The sequence below is a fragment of the Cygnus atratus genome, chromosome 12 (assembly GCF_013377495.2).
Source record: "Cygnus atratus isolate AKBS03 ecotype Queensland, Australia chromosome 12, CAtr_DNAZoo_HiC_assembly, whole genome shotgun sequence".
NCBI classification, from domain to species: domain Eukaryota; kingdom Metazoa; phylum Chordata; class Aves; order Anseriformes; family Anatidae; genus Cygnus; species Cygnus atratus.
In genome coordinates, this window is record NC_066373.1 from 14,983,559 (window position 1) to 15,003,644 (window position 20,086).

Here is a 20,086-nt window from a genome sequence, read left to right on the forward strand (position 1 = left end):
AAGAAACACAGGGTGAAACAGAGCTCCCACTGTTGCTGTTGGGTTGCTTTGTGTTTGAAGTACTAATCCCTGTTTAGTTCTGCTTGTTGGTGAATGTATCCTTCGAGAGGCCTGTGGCTCCCCAGTGCTGTAGCTGTAATGGAGCTGAATGCTGGTCAGAGCCTTTAGACCCAGCCTTTGCTGGCATGGGGTGTTTGAGATCTGCCACCCCTACCAGCGGCTGTACTGGCTCCCAGGCAGGCCGTGCCCTGGCCCAGTTACAAGTCACAGGAAACCAAGCCGAACACAACACTTATGCAAATGACTACTTACATTTTAAAGCTAAAAACCAGTACCTGAAAAAAATACAGCCTTCTCGTCCTGAGGGGCCTCGTAGACAGCATCAATTTTCTCTGGTAGATCTGGCCAGAATGTAGCAACAAGAAGAGGACCCGTGGGTTTTCCTCGAGGGTTTACAGTCCTCCACATGAATCTGAGCAGAACACAAAATTGTATGAGATTTACAATGAACTAATTCACCAGCACATCTGTTTCTCATCATTCCTGGCAAAGGCCACGTGCGCGTGCACGCATGTGTGTGCTCCCACATCAGCAGCAACACACACTTATAACTGTTTTCCTACAGCAACTGGAAAGCCAAACCATTCACTTAGAAGTGTGTTGCTGAAACAGTTGCACGATGAGCTGCATGCTGGACTGCAGATGAAATAGCTTACACTGATTGCTTTGGAGTTCATGTTGCTTTTTCCATCAGAGCAAAATGCAGTCTGTGCTTTGATTATACAAATAAACTCATTTACAGGGCATTTAAACTATTAAAGCTCTCCCGCTGTTGTGTATGGAGCAGATGGATGAGTGTTTGACAAAAGCAGAGATCTGTATTCCATGAATTGCTCTTGCAATTGCTATTGTAGTGACTAAAAGTTCAGATTTAATAACAGTATATCAAACTGCTTGGAAGTGAGCTGGGCTGTAAAAGGAACTGCCAGCTCTAAAAATGTTCATTAGAGAAATGCAAAGGGTGATTTATTGGCTACTTTATGGGTAAGTAGGATCATCATTTGATTTAAGCTTTAAAAAGCTGTAATTATCTTTAAGTGGCAGAGCTTTGTACTGAGGGCTTTTGGTATTAAAAATAGGTCTGCAGTTTCTTCCTCCATAGAACAAACAACTTTTTTCCCTCAGAAGAACAAAAGTTGTGCTGTTGTCATAAATGAAACTCAGCAGGCTAGTGATACCACTAAGTATAGTGATACCGCCAAGCTGTAGCTATTAAATTATAAGGTCAAACAGCTTTCACCATTATTATGTTGCTGAAGATTGAGATGCTACTGGCACCTTAGTTTTTGGAGACTGCAAATAGTCGTTACTCGTTCCTACCCAGAATAAGCAAATGCTTGAGAAACCCAGGAGCTGAAATTGAATTTTGCTTTTGCCTAAAACTTGGAGCATTAGTCCTAAATTTATACAATAAATTGCTGTGTTTTTATCAATAGAAATTTGACTTGAAACAAACAACATTAGCTAGGACAAATAAAACATTTTGAAATGCATTTGCAAGTGTAATTAGCTGCTGCATACTGAATTATGATCATCTGTAGTGTTTGATATGAAGAAGAGTGCAACTGGCAAAGTGCGTCTTTTTTTCTCTTAATTAAAAATACATATTAATTTAACCTGACATATGGTACTAATAATTAAGACAGTAGATAAACTTACTCTCATTTTTAAATCTATTTTTAACATGTAAAAAAAATTTCTGAGCATATCCTATCATTTTCATTTAAAAAAGAGGCAAAGAATAGGGCAGTTAGCTAATTACTCTTATTTGTGATAGTTTTTCGGCATACACGAAACACTGTAAAAGGTAATGATAAAATATATTTTGTGCATCTCATCTTAGACAGAAAAGCATATCCAATATGATATGAAATAGAAATCTGTGTAACAAATTTTCCCAACACTTCATTCATAACAGTATCTCCTTAAAGGAAGAAGGAAAAAAAAAGCTCCTTTGAAAAGCCAGGTTACAGGATTCTCAGTCAAGTTTGGACCTGATTCATGGCTGAGCCAGCACTAATAATTGCTATCTGCATGAATTCAAAACTTCCTGGAGTCAATGGAGACTTGAACACAGGGTGTTTTTTTTTTTTGTTTTGTTTTTTTTATTAAAGCCCACATTTCAAGGGACTTGTTACTATGGTGAGGTTTTCTGTGGGAAGGGAAGCTTTGTCAAAGTTGAATTTTCTTTTGTTTCTGAATTGGGTAAGAGGTATTTTTATTTCTACTCTTGTCATTGAGGAAATGGTGAAATTAATTTCACTTTTTCATTTCACTTTGAAAACGTTAAAATGTTTTAAGTCGTTCAGGTTATATTTTAATATTAGGTTTGTAGACAGAATTCGTGCTTTTTATATTATATTATATTATATTTATATTATTTTATATTATATTTTAACATAATCAATGTCATTATTATTATTTATTATGATTATGTGCAGCTATGTAAAGGGACCAAATCAGTGGGTCGTATTTAGACACTGGTTGCTTGGAGAATCCTGTGCCCAGTGGAAAGGCTCAACTGTTGGGTGTATATTCCCTTTGATTTCTTTGGTTTGAGATGTGGTTTATGGGGAAGAGAAAAACTTTTTTTTTAAAAGAATTCGTCTGATCTGACCTCCTTTTTGCTACTTGCTCCTTATGGCTGTGTAATGTGACAGTTGGATGCTAGGGTCATTTCAGTGAATCATAGAAGTCACACGACATGATAGACATTTTGCTTTTTGGATTCCGAAAGTGAGTCATAATGTTGCTTGCCTGGTATTTTGAATGCTGCAAGACTAACAGGCAAATCCGTTCCAGAGGAAAACAATTAAACAATTGTCTGCTTTTGCTGAACGTTGGGTAGAGAATGAGCCAGTTTGAACAGATTGGTTTAGTATTTGTGTAGTTCTTCGACCAACTGTAGCTGAATGTGAAATACCTCTATTTTGTTCTGATTACAAGGAACACTGAGTTGCTCTGCTGATTTAGGGACGGATTTCAAATGGTTCCTTGCTGAATCAAGCTGTATGTGGTTACCGCTTTACCAAAGCAAAAGCAAGGTGGAGGTCTGGCTGAAAATCAAGGCCCACGAGTGAGCAAAAGGACATCAGGATGCTGTGAACACTGTGGAACTTGCAAGGTTTTTTTATCACTATAAGAATGTGTTTTTCCTTTTGAAAGCACTGAGATGAGGTAAATAATTCAGCTCTCTGACTATGCTAGCAGAAGTTTTTGCACTGTTTTTGGCAAACTTGTTAAGCCAGGGTGGTGGGGCCAGCTCTGCACTGCTTACTGGAGGGGCCCAGCACTGGTTTCCTGCGAGGCTGATCTGCTGGTACAGTGGGGCCCTTTCTGGGCCAAGAGGGGGCTATTGCTTGCCATTACTAGGGATCCAGAATCTCTGGGTTGTAAGGAATCTGGGTCTGCTGCTGATGGGGCCCAGAGGAATAGTACAGAAGGTATCCCAGGTGTCCCCATGGACGTGTTGAATGAATCCTTTTCGCGCATAGCAGTCATAATAGAAATGGGTAACGTTAAAAATTCCCAGTTAGAAGAATATAATCCCAGTTTCTGCATTGCTGAAACACAAAGAATGCAATACAGATTGTAAACCCTCAAATCCAAACCAATCTGTCTAGGAGCAATGAAAAGGTGAATTTTAATACGTCCATCAGCTTCAGATGCTTGCCTATGCTTGTATATGCTAGGAGATGTTTTATTTGGGCACATGCATTGAATATACATGGGCCCAGTTCTTCAGTTGCTTTGGGAGAACGTTCAGAGCAACTGAGGGTAAATGATTTAAAGTTGGACATTGATTTATGGCAGGGAAGAAAGAGCTTTTGTGTCTCTTGGGCATGGTGCTGCCAAGTCTCATAGTCTTTAGGAGAAGCTGTTCAGTGCTGAGCAGCTGGGCAATAACAGGGCCCTGGCAAAGGAGCTGCAGTTGTGCAGCCACCTTGTCCTATCAGGAACACCTCTGCTCTTGCACAAGAAAAGCCTCTTGTGTCTTCTGCTTTGGGGCCTTTGCCCTCCTGCTGCCTATCCTGATCATCAGTGTCTCTGATGTGTCGTTACAGCAGCCCTGAGTTACATAATGCTGTTATTAATGAATTTTGGACTCAGCCTGTATTAAACCATTCAAAGACAAGATTTGCTGACAGATTTCCATAATTGTGTCTTTAGGAACACAGGAAAAGGACAGGCCCTCTTCAGGCCGGGCCATCGGAATGCCTACACTGAAGTTTTGCTAAAACAGTCTCTGGTGAGGGAGGCATTAGAGGTTATTGCCGCTAGCTCTGGGTGGTGTGCTTCTTTTGGGGTGTGTTTTTAGAAGTTCAGATTAGAAGTTTTCCTGCAGTCAGACTTGAAACTTTCCTCCGTATTGCAGACTATGTGGAATGAAATCAGGAAGGATAGCACCTCCAGAGCTCTACTTCACCAAAAGTAATGGGGTTTCCAGTGCTGAGTTACAATCCTTGTAGTTCTTGCTACAGTCAGCATCCGGAAATATTTTATAGGGAGTGAATCCTTGTTTGGCAGGCAATAGACTAACTAATGCATCTCTTCCATTGCTAGTTTTGTGATTAATATTACAGATGCGTAAATCTCTAAGGATCTGGGGGGAGGGAGGGGTCAGATGTGGTTTGCATAAGCGTTTAGAAGTTTGGATGCTTTTCCCAGCTACTTGACCCTTTTGAGCTGGTTGCAACCCTTGTGTGATTCCACAGAAGCCAGCAGAGTGTGACACCAAGGTTAATTTTGGCTCTCTAATCTGTAAAATTGGGCTGAAGATACCATGAGAACAGGCTTCTTTGTGAGGCTACTGGCATTTTGTTCTGATCTTGGCTATAACTACTACCAGCCCAGTTGCTGTCATAGCATCTTGGCATGAGCAATCCCAGGGTAGGCAGAAGCCAGAAATCAGAAACCATCACAATTTGCCGTTTCTTTCCCCTAGGAGCTGATTAGGACACGTTGCTATCCCTGAGCATACAGAAGAAAAGGCAGAGGTTGTGCCTGATGATAACTTTCTAGATTTTGCCAAATAGGTTTGATAGATTCCTCCATTTGAGGTGCATCAGTAAACAATGTATCTCACTTACCTGTCTTTGAAGAAAAATGTTTCTCCTCTAATTTGTGCGACTCCATCAAACACAATGTCATGCTTGCACAGCTCTGGAGTGACAGGTCCAAGGGTAGGACGTGGGCCTGGTCCTGGCCCTGGCCCTGGTCCAGGTTCGACATCGGTGGATACTTCTGTAATGGTGAACAGAGCCTGTTACACTGAAAGGCAGCGCTGGGTGGGTAACACATGAAGTCACATAATTTCTAGAAGGGGAATGATTCTGAGGTGGTGCTCAAAGGGGGAAAAAACTTCTAATATTAAAAGTCTAATAAAGAAGGGTGGTTGCAGGTTATGAAGATGAATGTAGAGCAATTTGTACGTGGCCTCTGTGTCTTTATCACTAATCAAAATGTGTTCTTTAGAACATGCCCTTTGCCATCAGGTTTATTTTATTTTTTTCTATTTTTTTGGCTGTTAAGAGGCATTTGACTTTTTCTTAGACATCAGGCTGATTTACTTCACTAAACACAATGTGCATATAGGGGGTTTGAGATGATAGGAATGGAAGAAAACAAAGTTTTTTTTTTTTCCAAACAATTGTATTATATAGAAAGCCATTTGTGTAAGGGTTATTTCAGTTACAAAGAAGCGCGAAAGATAGTTTTGTCTTGGTTTTTGAGGTGTGACTTGAGAAAATCGGGTTAAATTCTGAACTCTCTCAGTGATATGGTGTGCAAGCTTAGGAAATTCACTTAACCCTGCCCACGTCTCAATTCCCAGTCTTAATTAAAGCACCTAAGAACAAGAGGGGAAAAAAAAAGATTTATATCAGATTTTTGATAAAAAGGTCTCTTGTGGTAATCATTTTGGTGTATTCTTATCATTTCTAAAGTCTTAAATACTGTAGGATGTAGTCACAATTAGGAAGATATCTCAGTAGAAAAGGGTGAAGTACAGAAAGAGAAATGGTATGGATTTTCCTAGGCTGCTTAATTGACTAATGTATTTTTGCCTTCAGAAGGTGGAAAATATATAAATGGAAGGGACTTTAATCATAATTATTCCTTTGCATTTTACTAAGTGTGTCTGTGGAGAAAGTAATTTTAAAGAATTTTAAAGATGTACTAGCATAAAAACACTTTCTTCTCCAGGAGCTTGCCAAATACGTTTATATACAGCTATCATCTTCCACGCATTATCTGCAAATGTTATCGTGCCTGTACAACCTGAATAGTGGGAAGTCAATGGGAACTCTTTTCCAGCTGGGACGGGAAGCAAACCCCTTCCCCTCCTACAGACAGTTGCAATCTGGGAAGCTCAGGGTGATGTAGACAAAACCACCCCCATCGGGTATTTCAGGCTAGAGAAAAGCACAATATTTCATTGTCCTAGTAGAGGCAAAAGGAACTGGAATCTACAAGTTGGGTGTATTTATCAGGGGAGCTTTGAGGCTAGTTCAGTAAATTTGGTGACTCATTATCCTTAAACTGTGATACTTGCTTGGAGTAGGAGGCCTGGTAATAACGTGAAACAACAGGATGTCCGTGGCATTCGTGATACTGGGCTGTATGAAATCCCCTGCAAGTTCTGAGTCCCCAGACTCAACCTGCGCTGCATGCTCTTCTGCTGATGAGGAAGGCCTTACCGTATAGCTCCTGGATCCCCTTAATGTCGTCCTGAGAAAGTCGGAAGTTCTTGGTGTAGGTGTAGATGGGGGCCATGAGAGCTCCTGGGTCCTCAGAGTGCTCCAGTCCCATAGCATGGCCAAATTCATGTGCAGCGACCAAGAAGAGGCTGTATCCTGAGTAACATAGCGAGTTAGTATCAGCTGCTTTGTGTCAAAAATGTACCGCACAGGTTAGTCATGGTCTTATTTTCCTTGCTAGCCAGGAAAATCTCCTAATCATAAACACAGTAATTAGTAATTACAGCCTCTAATTATGTATGTCATAGATACATTGAGAAATATTCCAGTGGAGAGTCTAAAACCTCTGCTGTAGCTGATGTTCGCTACAGCCTCACTTGTGACTTTGTCTTAGTACTGTGAACAAAGGAAGTGTATCAAATCATAGATTTTTCTTTAAGCACAGAAGAATTAAACTTGCAATCTAGATCTCAAATCTTTTTCTATCCTGAAAAGGTACTGAAATATTTAACAGATCTGTATACCTCTGTCTCTGAACAAAGCCTGAATCAGCACTGTTGTACCAAACGCTAAGTTAAAAAAATCTTTTATCATAGGATGGCTTTTAATCAATTATGTCCAAACAGTCTCTGAAATGTGGCATTTATTTTCCTCCTAAAAGAGAAAGGGAAAATATTCAGAAGCCTGAACCTAGCACTTTTTTGTAGATGTATAAAATGCCTTTTGCTTTATTTAAGTTTATCCATGTTACAAATAAAGGCAAATATTAATGAAAATAACTTTAAATACTGGTATTCACCATACAGACATAACATAAAGCTCCCTCCTTTTTTCTCTTTTTTAAACATTTTTCTTCATCTCTAGCAATATCTGTCACAAGTGTGTTCATTTTTTACATTTAGCATTTGTTCCTAGTTTGTCCAATGTCATTCTCGTTCTTGCATAACTAGAGAAGTACTATAGTCCTTGTGGAGTTTGGATTTGGAAGGAAAAATTGGTCATGAAAGAAACACTTTTACAATTATTTAAAAAAAAATGGGTTTGGTTATATTTTGGAAATATACTTCCACTGCAGTTTTAGGGAAACTTAATGTTTCAGGCAGATGAGCCTTGGGATGACTTGTTAAGGTTTTCCTCCCATTTGAATGTAGGAGTTTCGCTCAGATACTGGGTGGGGGAGAAGTACCATAAACAGAAAGGAATGATAGGTATGAGAATGAAATTGTCAGGAGTGTGGTGCCATCAGTGTGCTGTTTCCATTGCATGGCTCTGACAAGCGGAGTTACCTTGATCCGGACAGAAGCCCCACTTGCGGTCGTCGTCGTAGCTGCTGGTAGAAGCACACCACAGCTTGCCATCGTTGCGACCTGCGCTGGTACAGGAGTCATACTTGTTCCCAAGGAAGATGAAGGGGAATACACAAGGGGCTCCCTCTGAATTTCCACCAACTGTTGACATGGCTGTGGAAAATGATAGTAAAACACATTGAGAAGGGAATCCCATTTGTAGGATTAAGCTGATGCACCTTCTCCTAAGCTACACGTGAAAAAGAGAGAGAAAATTTGCAATCTTGTTAACTAACAAGTATGATTAAAACTAATATTGAAGAACAAAATCCTTTGACACAGAAAAGAGAGCTAGCTATGGCTATTGCAATGAACTTGCCTTTAGTTTTGGTGGCAAAGAGAACAAGCCCTGGACCCAGGTGCATAGCTTAGAGAAAGAAGCAGTTAGTGGTGTTTTGTGGAAGAGAATTGCACAGTGAGTACTTCTGTGGGGTCACTTTGGTAATGCCTTTCCTCATGATGCTTTAAAGTGTCTCAGGAAGGTCTGTGGTAGGTTTAGTGTCACGAAGGTTAAAGGGCTACTGAGTATCAACTGGTTGGTAGTTGTCAAGGGATCTGGGAGTATTGGTTGGTAGTTGGCTGAATATGAGCCAGCAGTGTCCTCAGGTGGCCAAGAGGGCCAACGGCATCCTGGCTTGTATAAGAAATAGTGTGGCCAGCAGGGCTAGGGAAGTGATTGTCCCCCTGTACTCGGCTCTGGTGAGGCCACACCTCGAGTACTGTGTTCAGTTTTGGGCCCCTCGCTACAAGAAGGACATTGAGGTGCTCGAGTGAGTCCAGAGAAGGGCAACGAAGCTGGTGAGGGGTCTGGAGAACAAGTCTTACAAGGAGTGGCTGAGGGAGCTGGGATTGTTCAGCCTGGAGAAGAGGAGGCTCAGGGGCGACTTTATCGCTCTCTACAGGTGCCTTAAAGGAGGCTGTAGTGAGGTGAGGGTCGGTCTGTTCTCCCACGTGCCTGGTGACAGGATGAGGGGGAATGAGCTAAAGTTGTGCCAGGGGAGGTTTAGGTTGGATATTAGGAAGAACTTCTTTACCGAAAGGGTTGTTAGGCATTGGAATGGGCTGCCCAGGGAAGCGGTTGAGTCACCATCCCTGGAGGTCTTTAAGAGACGTTTAGATGTAGAGCTTAGTGATATGGTTTAGTGGAGGTCTTGTTAGTGTTAGGTCAGAGGTTGGACTGGGTGATCTTGGAGGTCTCTTCCAACCTAGATGATTCTGTGATTCTGTCCCACTTGAAGTACAAGCTTTCAGGGAAAAAAGTGTTCTGAAGAGTAGTCAAAATGTCATAAATTCCTAATAAACTGAGGAACTGCTTTATGTTGACAGCAGGGTACAGTTTGAAAGCATATGATTTCAAACATTCTCTCATGGAATAGTTATAAAATGGGGGTGGCTTTTTTTCTTTTCTTTTGACAATACTAATGCAAAAAGTTGCAAGACTTTCCCACAACTGCTTTCTCAGCTGTATAGTATATGGCAGTAATATATAGGAAAAAACACTTGTGTATGTGCACATACAAATATTTTCTAGAGGGAAGAGCTTAAAACTAAACCAAAAATTACATGTTCAGGTAGGTATCACAAAAAATATGAAAAGAATATCAAATTAATTTAATTAATTAAATAGGAATACTACCTAGAAATTACAATTACATAGGAATTACTTAGGAATTACAATTCCTTTCAAATTATGGTCTGTCTTCTTAGAAGGTACAGAAGAGCAGCACAAAGATAAAGCTGTTTGTCTCCCCGATTATTTATTATTACTTATTGATAATTATTAATTAATAAATCAGAAAATAATGAGCACAGCTGCCTTAAGCAATAATCTTTGATACTGGGGGAAAAAAAACTTAAACCATTTTATTGTTCCAGTAATAGAGACTCTATTATCTAGGAGTTCTGCTGTATTGATTCCAGATATATTGGTTCTTCTGCTTGTTGGACCATTCTTTAGATTTCTACCTTCCTAACTACATAGCAAGTTATATTGAATTTGATCCTTTATATTTCTATTTTTTAAATCATCTGTAAGGTAAAATTAAAGGGTTAAACCTGGATGTCAGAACTAACAGGAAACCAAACACTGATACAAATCCACATTTGAAATGGCTAGGCTATTTTCAAAAGACTTGAAATACAGGGTGCATCTGTGTGCTCTCAGCTGGCCTTTGTGCCAGCGGTGGGCTGAAGTTTATGGTCTGTCATGCATGAACGTAGCTATGCCTTGCCTCTGGTAAAAGGCTGAGATTTTAGAACTGCAGCAGCTAAATAGCTATGACTATAGCCTATATCCTAAATCGAACACCTGCCAAGCTATAAATTATTTTTGTTCTTCTATGTAATAAAATTCAAGTTTCAAAATATCAAAAATTGTGAAGAAAGCAGATATTTATTTTCCTGGGTAAACCATTTCCCTTAGTTTTCCTGAGCTGCTAAGAAGATCTATTAGCTGGAGCTTACCATACTAAACAGGATTACCTTTTTTTCCAGTGTAAATGTGAAGTGTTAGTTATTGACAGGTATAAGCTAAAATATCAGTCATGCTTTCTTCTGTCACGTGAGACTTCTCTTCCAGGGCCACTAACAAATTGTAGTCTACTCAATTAACATTTATCCCTATGGTTCAAGGACTTCCGTGTATCCCTTGTAAGTCTGGTGTAGTACTGTATGCTACATGCAGTATCCTTTAAATAGATTGCTTGTCTTAGTTACTTCCTTGGCCACCAATGGGGAAACTGTGCTTTACTCATTAACCTTTACATGCTGTGGTGTATGTGTAAAAAAAAAAAAAAACAACAAAAAAACCAACAAAACAAAAAAAAACACTTCAATTTTCATTACTTAAACCAATGACAAATGAGACTGTTACACAAACAACGTTCCCCTTACCGGTCTCTGGACAGAACCCATATTTCTTATCTCTATCATAGTCTTCAGTGGTTCCACACCATCGGTATCCATCTGTCCTGCCTTCTGTTGTACACTGGTCATAGGACTGGCCTTGAAATTTAAAGGGAAATTTGCACGGTTGTCCATCGCCGTTGCCACCCATCGTAAAAAGTGCTGTTGGGAAACCAAAAGGGGAAAACGTCAATGCCCAATGCTTGATATCCACAGGGAATCATAATGCGCTAGTGGTGACGTGTGAAGGTCTTGACAGTGATTAGTTATGCGTTGTGTGCAGTGCTTTTCACTTAAAACCTGTATTTTACACCAAAAAGGAAATGCTTTGACAAGAAGACAAGGGCTGTGCAGTCTCTCAAGTAGGGGAATGAAGAGCACAAAGGAACACCTCGCTATAAGTGAACTGGGAATGAAGAAAATCTAAGCTGCTGGAATGTTAGCTAGGATAGTAAACACCGTACAGAACCATGGACAGGCTAGACTGGTTTTCCTAATTGTCATGTGCTTAAGTTTTCTGCTTCTTTAAGATGCTGGCTTATGGCAGAGTTAGCCAGATGATATATCCTGGAGGCATTTCCCGTAGGCTTTCCTTCTCACTTCCAGAGTCTGTGCAGCTGGGCTCAGGCGCTCCCTAGATAAGCAAGACAGAAAGAACAGGAGTCCTGTGACCAAGATGAACGCTGGGGGCTCCTCCTGCCTTTTGCTTTGTCAGGGGTCCCCAGTGTAGCTGAAGCAGCCATAGGTCTTCTAGGGGCTGTTTATTGTTTGTGCGCATACACAGACAGGTCCAGAGGGCTCACCCTTGAGAATCACAATTCTCTCATGTGGGTGAAGAAGGATAGGTTAGACTGAGCCAAGAGTTCTGGGACCTGTTTTGGGATTTTAGTAAATTCTCTGGAATATCCAGTGGAAGACAGATATAATCTTGTATTTTTTTTTATAAAAAAAAAAAAGGAAGTCCAAATAGAATTATGTGAAAATGCAGATGTCCCAGAGCATCTGACGTCTTTTGAATCTGCCTGTCTCTTCTCCTGGCCACTTCTGCAGGAATCCTCAGTGTCTGTGAGTGCCACATGCTGGTGGGAGGAAGCCCTCAGGGCAACAAAATGAGTCAGGCCCTGCACTGAACTGAGACCAAAAAAAATCCTCCATACAGCCATATGCTAATTCTCCTTGAGATTTAAGAACAGCACCCTGAAAAGAAACAACTCTGTGTGAATTCCCAGTATAAAGAGCACATAACGTGTCCTTTTTAAGATGCCCAGGGGGTCACCTCTCTCTCATTCCCCCAGTTTAAATCCAAAGCTAAAACCCAAACACATATGCAGGAAGGCTTGCTAATTTATTTATAACTTTGCTGTTATCATTTCTGATGACCAAAAAGCTCTTGTAGCCCCAGTGCCTTTGTGTAGGTTTTGAGCATTTTTGTCTTTGCTTAGTCTGATGCACTGCTGGGAAGAGACATTGTTTATGAACATGCTTCACTTTTTAGAGTAGGGATAAATAAAAAGTCAAGACCTTTCCTGGCTGAAGGGCAACTGAGAATGGTTCTGATGATGGGATATTGTGACATGAGTGATTGATTCATTTTGCCTTTTCCACTTAAATCAGTAATTGGCCACTGCATCAGGGGCATGAACCAGTAGGTTACTGAAATAAGTTCCAGTCCCAGTATGGAGAGGACTTGGACCCTGCAGGCCTGGCTCACACGGGTGAGTTTGCAATTCTGATCCTGCCAAGCCCTGTATCCTGCATCCTTCACATGGAAGCAGCCACAGAGGTCCTGTCTGTAGGCAAAAGGTGCTATCGATGTAACTGCAACACACACTGTGTCTTTCCCAAAGAACAAGCTGCAAATGTTTGTATTTTTCTTATATTCTGTTACAAGTTAGGGAACATACTAACTAGGATTGTGTTTATACTGATTGGAAAAATGCATTTTTTTTTAAAATGATAGATTTGGAAAGCAAAATTAAGCTGAGTTGTTTAGATGACTCATTTACCACATGAGCTGCTTCCAGCTCGAGACCTGGCATGCTCTGTATTTTAATGGCTTATTTTTTTTTAGAACTGGTTTAAACATGGCTCAGTTGCAGAGACCATATAGAAAGTCAGTCTTGTACTGCTTTGCAAGGAGTCCTTCTGAGTCACAGTCAGAAGACAACTTTTAATTATGCTTGAGGTAACGTCATGTGATGGTAACCTCAGTGGTTTAAGATTGCAAAGACACCCCCCTGCTCCCCGATTAACTGGAAGAGGCTTTGCTTTAATGTAAACGAAAATTAAGGAGATGAGATCAGTTTCCCCCAAAACATTACAAAAGGTTTAGTGACGTGTAAGATCTTAAAAGGGCCTGACTCTTGTTCTGCATCATGCCAAGTTCAACTATTTAAGAATTAGTAAAGTTCTACAGCCATGACAGCAGATTCAGACTGGACACTGCTAATCCGTGAGCTGCACTGGTGGTTCTTCCCAGAAAAATCAGCCTCCTGTGATGCAAGGAAACCTCAGGCTGGAAGGCTGCTCAAAACCCCGTGGCACAGACCCAAGGTGGAGGTAGCTGCAGCTCTTTGAGGTGAGGGCTCTGCCTGGGAGAGCAGGCAAGCAGCAGTGCCAGCCTGCGAGATCGGTGTCCAGTGCAAGGGAGGTATTTGGGCTGCAGGGCTTGCAGAGGAAACATCTTTTTCTGTTGCTCCTATTCAGGACACTGCCTGGGTTTCTGAGTTGGTCTGACACAGCCTACTGCCTTGAATCAAGATCTTGGTGTGAAAGATGGCAGAACAGGGAAAACCAAGCTGGGTTAAACCCCAGCCACCTCTCTGTGATGTGTGACCAGCTGGTTAGGGTGTGCGTCTTTCCTTGATGGTGGAGGTCGTGGAGTTAGGCAGTTAGCAGCAATGGTAGGTGTCGGAGAACTGCCTGGTGCAGTACCACAGCCCTAAGGAAAATGTTTCCAAATGTGCAGTGTGGCGTATTGGGAAGAACTGAAACTGACTTTGGTGAATTAACAGGCGGAGGAACAAACACCGACAACTAGGAATGTTGCCCCCAACTTAGGGTATATGATGTAAATCCTTCCCTATCTGAATTTATTAGCAGGGGTTAGCAAATGGAGTCTTGGAATAATGAGTGAACAATGCTGCTCTGAATTTAATAAGAAACATCTGTGCATAACTAACTGCTCAAGGATCTTGCAAAACAATTACATCAGAAACAAAAGGCTGAAACCCTTCTGTTCCATTTCAGAAACCTTGACACAAGCATTTCCAGGAACACCAATTTCTTGAACCAACTCTTACTGAGAGTGCTTCACTGCTCACATTTTCTGTCTCATACGGTTCTAGGATTTTACAAAGGTATCAGTCATGGCATGTGAATGTCTGTTTGTCCAGCTACCTATAATCTGGGCTTCATTCCTACAATATCTGAGGAATGAAGATACAATTTCATGTGTTTTAAAAGAATAAACCTACTTTTGCGCTTTCCCAGCTGGAAGGATTAACTATGAGAGGGAAGAGTTGAGGAAATGTGGGGAACAAAGGAGATGACAAAGTTTGAGGAAAGAATGATTCTGTGGTTGTGTGCGTGCATGCAGTTTACTCAAGTAAATGTTAGGCTAAGGAGGCTGGTTCTGAAAGGGATGTAGCTAATTATATATATATATTTTGATTAACTGAAATCTGTTAAAAGTTCATACCCCTGCTTGTTTACCTGCTATAGTCATAAATAGCTGTTATCTAGAGCTGGGATCTACCACGGTGTGACACATAATGAGCAATTAGGTTTTTGGAAATTAAAAAAAATATTTTTTTAAAAATCATAGTAGGGCTAGAAGACTGATTATATTCCACAACAGATTTTCTTTGCAAACTGCTGCCATGCTAATACAGAAAAACTTACATCGGAAAGCGTACAATCCTGAAACTGAACTTGAGAAATTCCCCATCTGTTTAGTGTTTGGCTACGACACTAAACCAGAGATAGCAAAGAACTTTTGAAGACAGGGTATGCGAACTTTTTCTACATGTGCATATTTGTGATCTGTAAAAAAATGTGTACTTAACTGACACATGCATATTAACACACACACGTGTTTCTACAGTATTTGCTGAGGCTTCCTGGGATGTGTCAGGCTGTGCTTGTGCATTCTTGCCCTGGCAAAACCCTGACCATGTCTCATTTTGATATCTTTGCATTTTAAGCATCACTAACTGTCTTTAAGCAATCTGCATTCTCTTTCCTCCTACTTCATGTAGCCATAACATTATAAATAAGTTTAGCGCTGTTATTCCAACCAGGATTATCACGAGTCTAACAGAAGTTCCACTGTTCTCTGTTTTGATGTCTTTCATAGCTCTGCTATTACTTGCTATGCCCTAGCAGTAGCAGGCAGGAGTTCTAGTGATGCTGTGGGACCATTGCTAAGGACGTCAGGTAACAGGAGTGATGAAACCCTGTCTGCTGCCAAAAGCTGGTAGCAACTGGTTGTATACAAAGGGCAAAAATGGATGTGGGAAACTGCAGTATGGGGAGCGTACAGCAATGCAGGTGCCAGCACTTGAGCTGGCAATCAGGAGATGGCACAAATGGTTAAAAGCCCCTTCACTTCTCTGCTCTTCTCTCTTCTGATAAGTCAGCACTGCAGCTACAGCCAGTTATACTTCATTGCTTCTCTAAAGTTTCCCTGCTGTGTGCTATACAGAAGATCAAATTAATGCTTGCACAGTAATGAATTAGCTGAAATCTTATATCCAGTAGGTTCATCAAGAGTTTCAAGTGTATGAATACACTCCTGATGCTTAGCAGGAAACACGTTATCATATAATTTCATTTTAAAGATAATGATATTATGTGTATTTTATATAAAGTTATGTCTGCGTGACAGCACTATACAAATTGTATAATCTGCAAATGAGTGTTTCCTAAAAGTCCAATTACAAAATACATTGCTTGTAAAGCTAAGGATTCTGTTCAGATTTCAAAAAGCTAGAAATTCAGTATGATTTTAGCAGTCTTAGAACCGCTTGTGTACAGATGCTGATACAGAGGTAGGATTTCTGAAATACAGTGTTCCTGTACCTAAAGTGAGCGACTGGAGCTGCTTCATGGGTAAGAGTCCTAAGGCAGGCATTGAAACAAAACCCTAAACTCAAAACGTGAGTGCTCTCCTAGCTAGTAATTTGCAGTGCACCAATTTATTAATGACTTCTTACCAGCATTGACATCCACTTGCAATTCAATCATTTTCATTTTGAAAAGCAGTCAAAGGACGTTTAAAGGGTTGTTGTGACACTAACGGTGTCACGTTGCACAAAGAGGGCTCCCAGACTCAGGTGGCCTGGGCTAGCAGTTGCTAAAACTGGTCACTTGGTACATGAGGTTACAGAGACTTGGCTTAATGGGGTTCCTCCTGAACTGTCAGGCTTTATCAGTTGCTGCTCTTGAAGGAGATGCCATTGCAATTGTTAGTGGAATGGCTTGTGATCTGGGGAGAGATTTCAGTCCTTTAGTGTGCTTTATCTCTGAATTTGGCCCTATCCTTATTCTAAAATGTGGTTGGTTGTTCCTGGGTTGTGAAACTGAACCTTGGTATCCCTGATGTATAAGGGGGGCCTGTGTGCTTCAGGCATGTCTTCAGTGTGTCCTTGTTTTTAAGGAGAGGAGTGGGCCTTGGGTCATTGTCAGTTACAAATTCTTTTACGCTGAGGAATTCTTTAGGGAGTGTTAAAGTGGAGATATTAAAGACCAATAAATCTAAATCTACCAGAAAGGAACTGGAAAAAGTACAGAGAGAATGGATAGACAAAACAAGTAGGGACTGACCTATCAAGGAGCAAAACATTTGAAAAAAAAAACTTCTACTTACACTCATGGGGACAAAAGCCATATTTGCCATCTGCATCAAAGTCTTTTGTTGTGGAACACCAGAGGAACCCGTCGCTACGTCCTGCATCTGTGCAGCTGTTGTATTCCTTACCATTGAACCAGAAGGGAAACTTGCAGTATTCACCATCTGCGTTTCCGTACTTCACTCTAACCACTGCAAAGAGAACAGATGCAATGGGGAAATTAGTCACCGACCAATATCAAAATTAGTCTCTGGACCCGTTTTTCTTTCCCTTATTATTTTTTTTTTCTGGAGAACACTGATACAGAAATGTAGTGTGGATTTCCGCTTCGAAATTCTATATGCTGTCAGTCTCTTTATTGGCAAGATGATCATAGCTGAAATAATAACTGGTAATTTTGAGAGAATTACATAGACATTACTCATGGTGAAGTGTTAGAATGAACAGGCCTTAAAATCAGCCCAGAAAAATATATATGTTGTTACTATGGCAATGCAAACTTATAAACATGCTGTTAATACATTTAGTAATTTAGTCTCTTTGGTAATGTGGTCTAAAGTGTTCAATATAGTTTGAAAGGTTCCAGTTGAGCATGAGCTTGACTATGCCTTGTGCCTCATAAACCACTTTGGTATTTGCAATTTGACTTGAACGAGATCTGCTGCGCTGGGGGATATGGTGGTAATGCAGGCACACCCAGGTCCCGGGTTTTATTTTCATTTGTCACACATAAACACTTTTCTTAAAACTGCAGTACTGGTGCTCTAGCATACGTTACTGTACAAATAACTTGCTTATCCGTTGCACTTCTAGTAGCAGTAACTACTTAAGCAGTATATCCACTGATACAGAAAACAGTTTCCTCCTGTTCGTTGTTGTTCTGAGGCAGGAATCCAGTCCAGTTACTACAGACACCAGTTGAGGTTCTGCTAAAGTTAAAAGAAAGCCAAACAGAAGGAATTTGACTATTTTGGTATTAAAGTTCAATTATTTTTTCAGTGGGAGGACAGCTGAGAAAACTAGATTTTGAAATGAAAGGTAAACATGAATTTTCATTCTTATTCTAAGATTTCCAATTTATTTTACAGTAAGAGAATTATAATTATTAATATATGATTGTGGTAAAGTCTAGGCAGAATAAAACAGGTTCCAAACTACTAATGCTTGGTCTTGTTTGTCTAGGTCAGGTGATGGTCTCTGGACTTCAGTTGCTTCATTGTAAGAGGCTATGGGCAACTGCCTGCTAAGGACTCTAGGAGTTGTTCTTAATCCACTCTGCATGAGGGATTTATATTTCATTTGTTTATGACAAATACCATGAGTATATACATTCTTATTCAGGTAGATGGTTCCGTTTTTAAAGAACGGAGCCACAGTTTAAGTCATCATAAAGGGGAGGTCAGCAGAAAAGCGCTGGATAGTCTGCCTCTTACAAGTGAACAAGGTATTGCCGCTTGTGCACTGAAGCACTCAAAATCACAGTCCTGGCTTTGTAATTTTCCCACCCTTCGTTAAGGTTAGGCAGCATCAGGCCTGTTATTAATTCAGTTTTTTCAAGGGGTAATGGTAGAGGAACAGAAAGGAACAGAAAGGGAAATCCTACAAAACAGTCAGGAATTACATAAGCATTTTGTACAGAACAATTTAATTTGCATGAATTAATTTTCATTTGTAGGAATACTTTCCCCTAACATTTATTGACACATCAATGAAAACATTTTAGTGCAGTGCCTGAAGCAGCGCTAAAGCAGAGCAGTCAGCAGACCATACATTCTGAAGCATTTAAGTTTGGTACCTTGCCCTTCTCCAAGAGTCCACAGTTCATCATCATCAAAATGGGAGTCTCCTCCAATTCCTGGCCCCGGTGCGAAGGCGTGAGCCAGGAGACCGTCTTTGCCATCAAACGGATAGCCATCACCATGTTCTGCAGGAGAAAGCAGACAAAAAAAGCAATTTCTAATGACCTCAACTCTGTCAGAGTGTATACACGAATGATGATTATCATATGAACTTTCCCATCCAAGATAGCAATAGAATATTCTAGTGAGTGGTATGGGCTGAGCTGGCAAGACTGAACCGGAAGAGAGGAAGCCAGTTCTTACAGAGAACATTAAGTGACAATCCTGTGGTTGTCAGAGCATGTTGTTTTATATATCACAAGTATTGTGGAAGGGACTCAAAGACCGAGAAGAGCAGTGAAATGTAGTACATTGAATGTACGACTGCATGCACACTGTTATTTCTCAACGGAGACTAGTAGGAGCTGTAAAATAAATGTTGTGAAAGAGAGAGATTTTTCGGAGGATTTGTTTTGGTCCCCAGCACAGACTTAAAAGTAAAGGCAGACCTCTTATTGCAGGTTGCTTTTGTCTCTTATGCCTCAGACTGCTGTGCTCTTTTCTTTGCACAAGATACCAACTATTTAAGTGGGAAAGCAAATCATCTGCATGTTTCTCAGCAGTGAGCGTCTAGAAAGCTAGCTCTTATTCAGCGCCCTGCGTCCTCTGAATGAGCCTATCCCTCTTCCACATCAACCACTCCGAGACTCGGGCTGCTCACAGGGCAACAGCATTTTAAGTAGCTCTCCTGTAATTGCACTGTAGGCTTTTCTTGGAAGTACACCACATGTGGGTAAGGCAGGCTGGCAAGGGCATAACCCTGGTATTCATAGCTTTCCCACCGCAGTGACCTGTGCTTCAAAGCTGGCTGCCAGCATCTCCAGTTGCATCATTTCAGGCCTTTTGGTCTGATGGCTTGCCATTTAGCAGAAGCCCTCAATACACAGGCCTGATTCTCTGCTCTGTTACACTGATTTCATGCTGCTGTCAGCCTCTTAATACTAGTTCAGTTCATTCATTTCAGTAGGCTAGTGTGTCAGTTGTCCAGGGAGTGAGATTTTGACATGAATTTAGATACTTCACTCCCATGCTTTGCTTGAAAATGAACAACACTGGGGATGTCCCAACTCCTGTGAATCTGTAGGCAGTAAGGTGATAAGAATGAATGAATGTGGGAGAAATTCTCCCACTATTTCTGAGCTGAGTATAATCAGCAAGTACTGAAATCAGCAGGAACACTTCTGCTTTTGTAAGACTTCTTTCTTGTGAACCAAGCCAGCCTGGATGAGGATCTGAAGTTTTGGGTTCTGTACAGAATCTCTGAAGCTTTTGAGGTCAACTCATCAGTAGCTAAAGTAAAGAAAACCAACTTGAAATGGAGGCTTTTA

At 40.8% G+C, this 20,086-nt stretch overlaps 1 protein-coding gene across 1 annotated transcript in view; it reads right to left on the minus strand.

Moving 5' to 3' along the window:
• MMP2 (matrix metallopeptidase 2) overlaps positions 1-20,086 on the minus strand; it is a 36,230-nt gene that overhangs the window by 7,891 nt on the left and 8,253 nt on the right. The window contains exons 4-10 of the mRNA XM_035543315.1: positions 18,656-18,784; positions 16,878-17,051; positions 10,997-11,170; positions 8,045-8,218; positions 6,759-6,914; positions 5,151-5,304; positions 336-472 (exon numbers count right to left, since the gene is read on the minus strand). Of these exons, the coding sequence (XP_035399208.1) occupies positions 336-472; positions 5,151-5,304; positions 6,759-6,914; positions 8,045-8,218; positions 10,997-11,170; positions 16,878-17,051; positions 18,656-18,784 (1,098 nt within the window). The remainder of the gene's footprint in view (positions 1-335; positions 473-5,150; positions 5,305-6,758; positions 6,915-8,044; positions 8,219-10,996; positions 11,171-16,877; positions 17,052-18,655; positions 18,785-20,086) is intronic.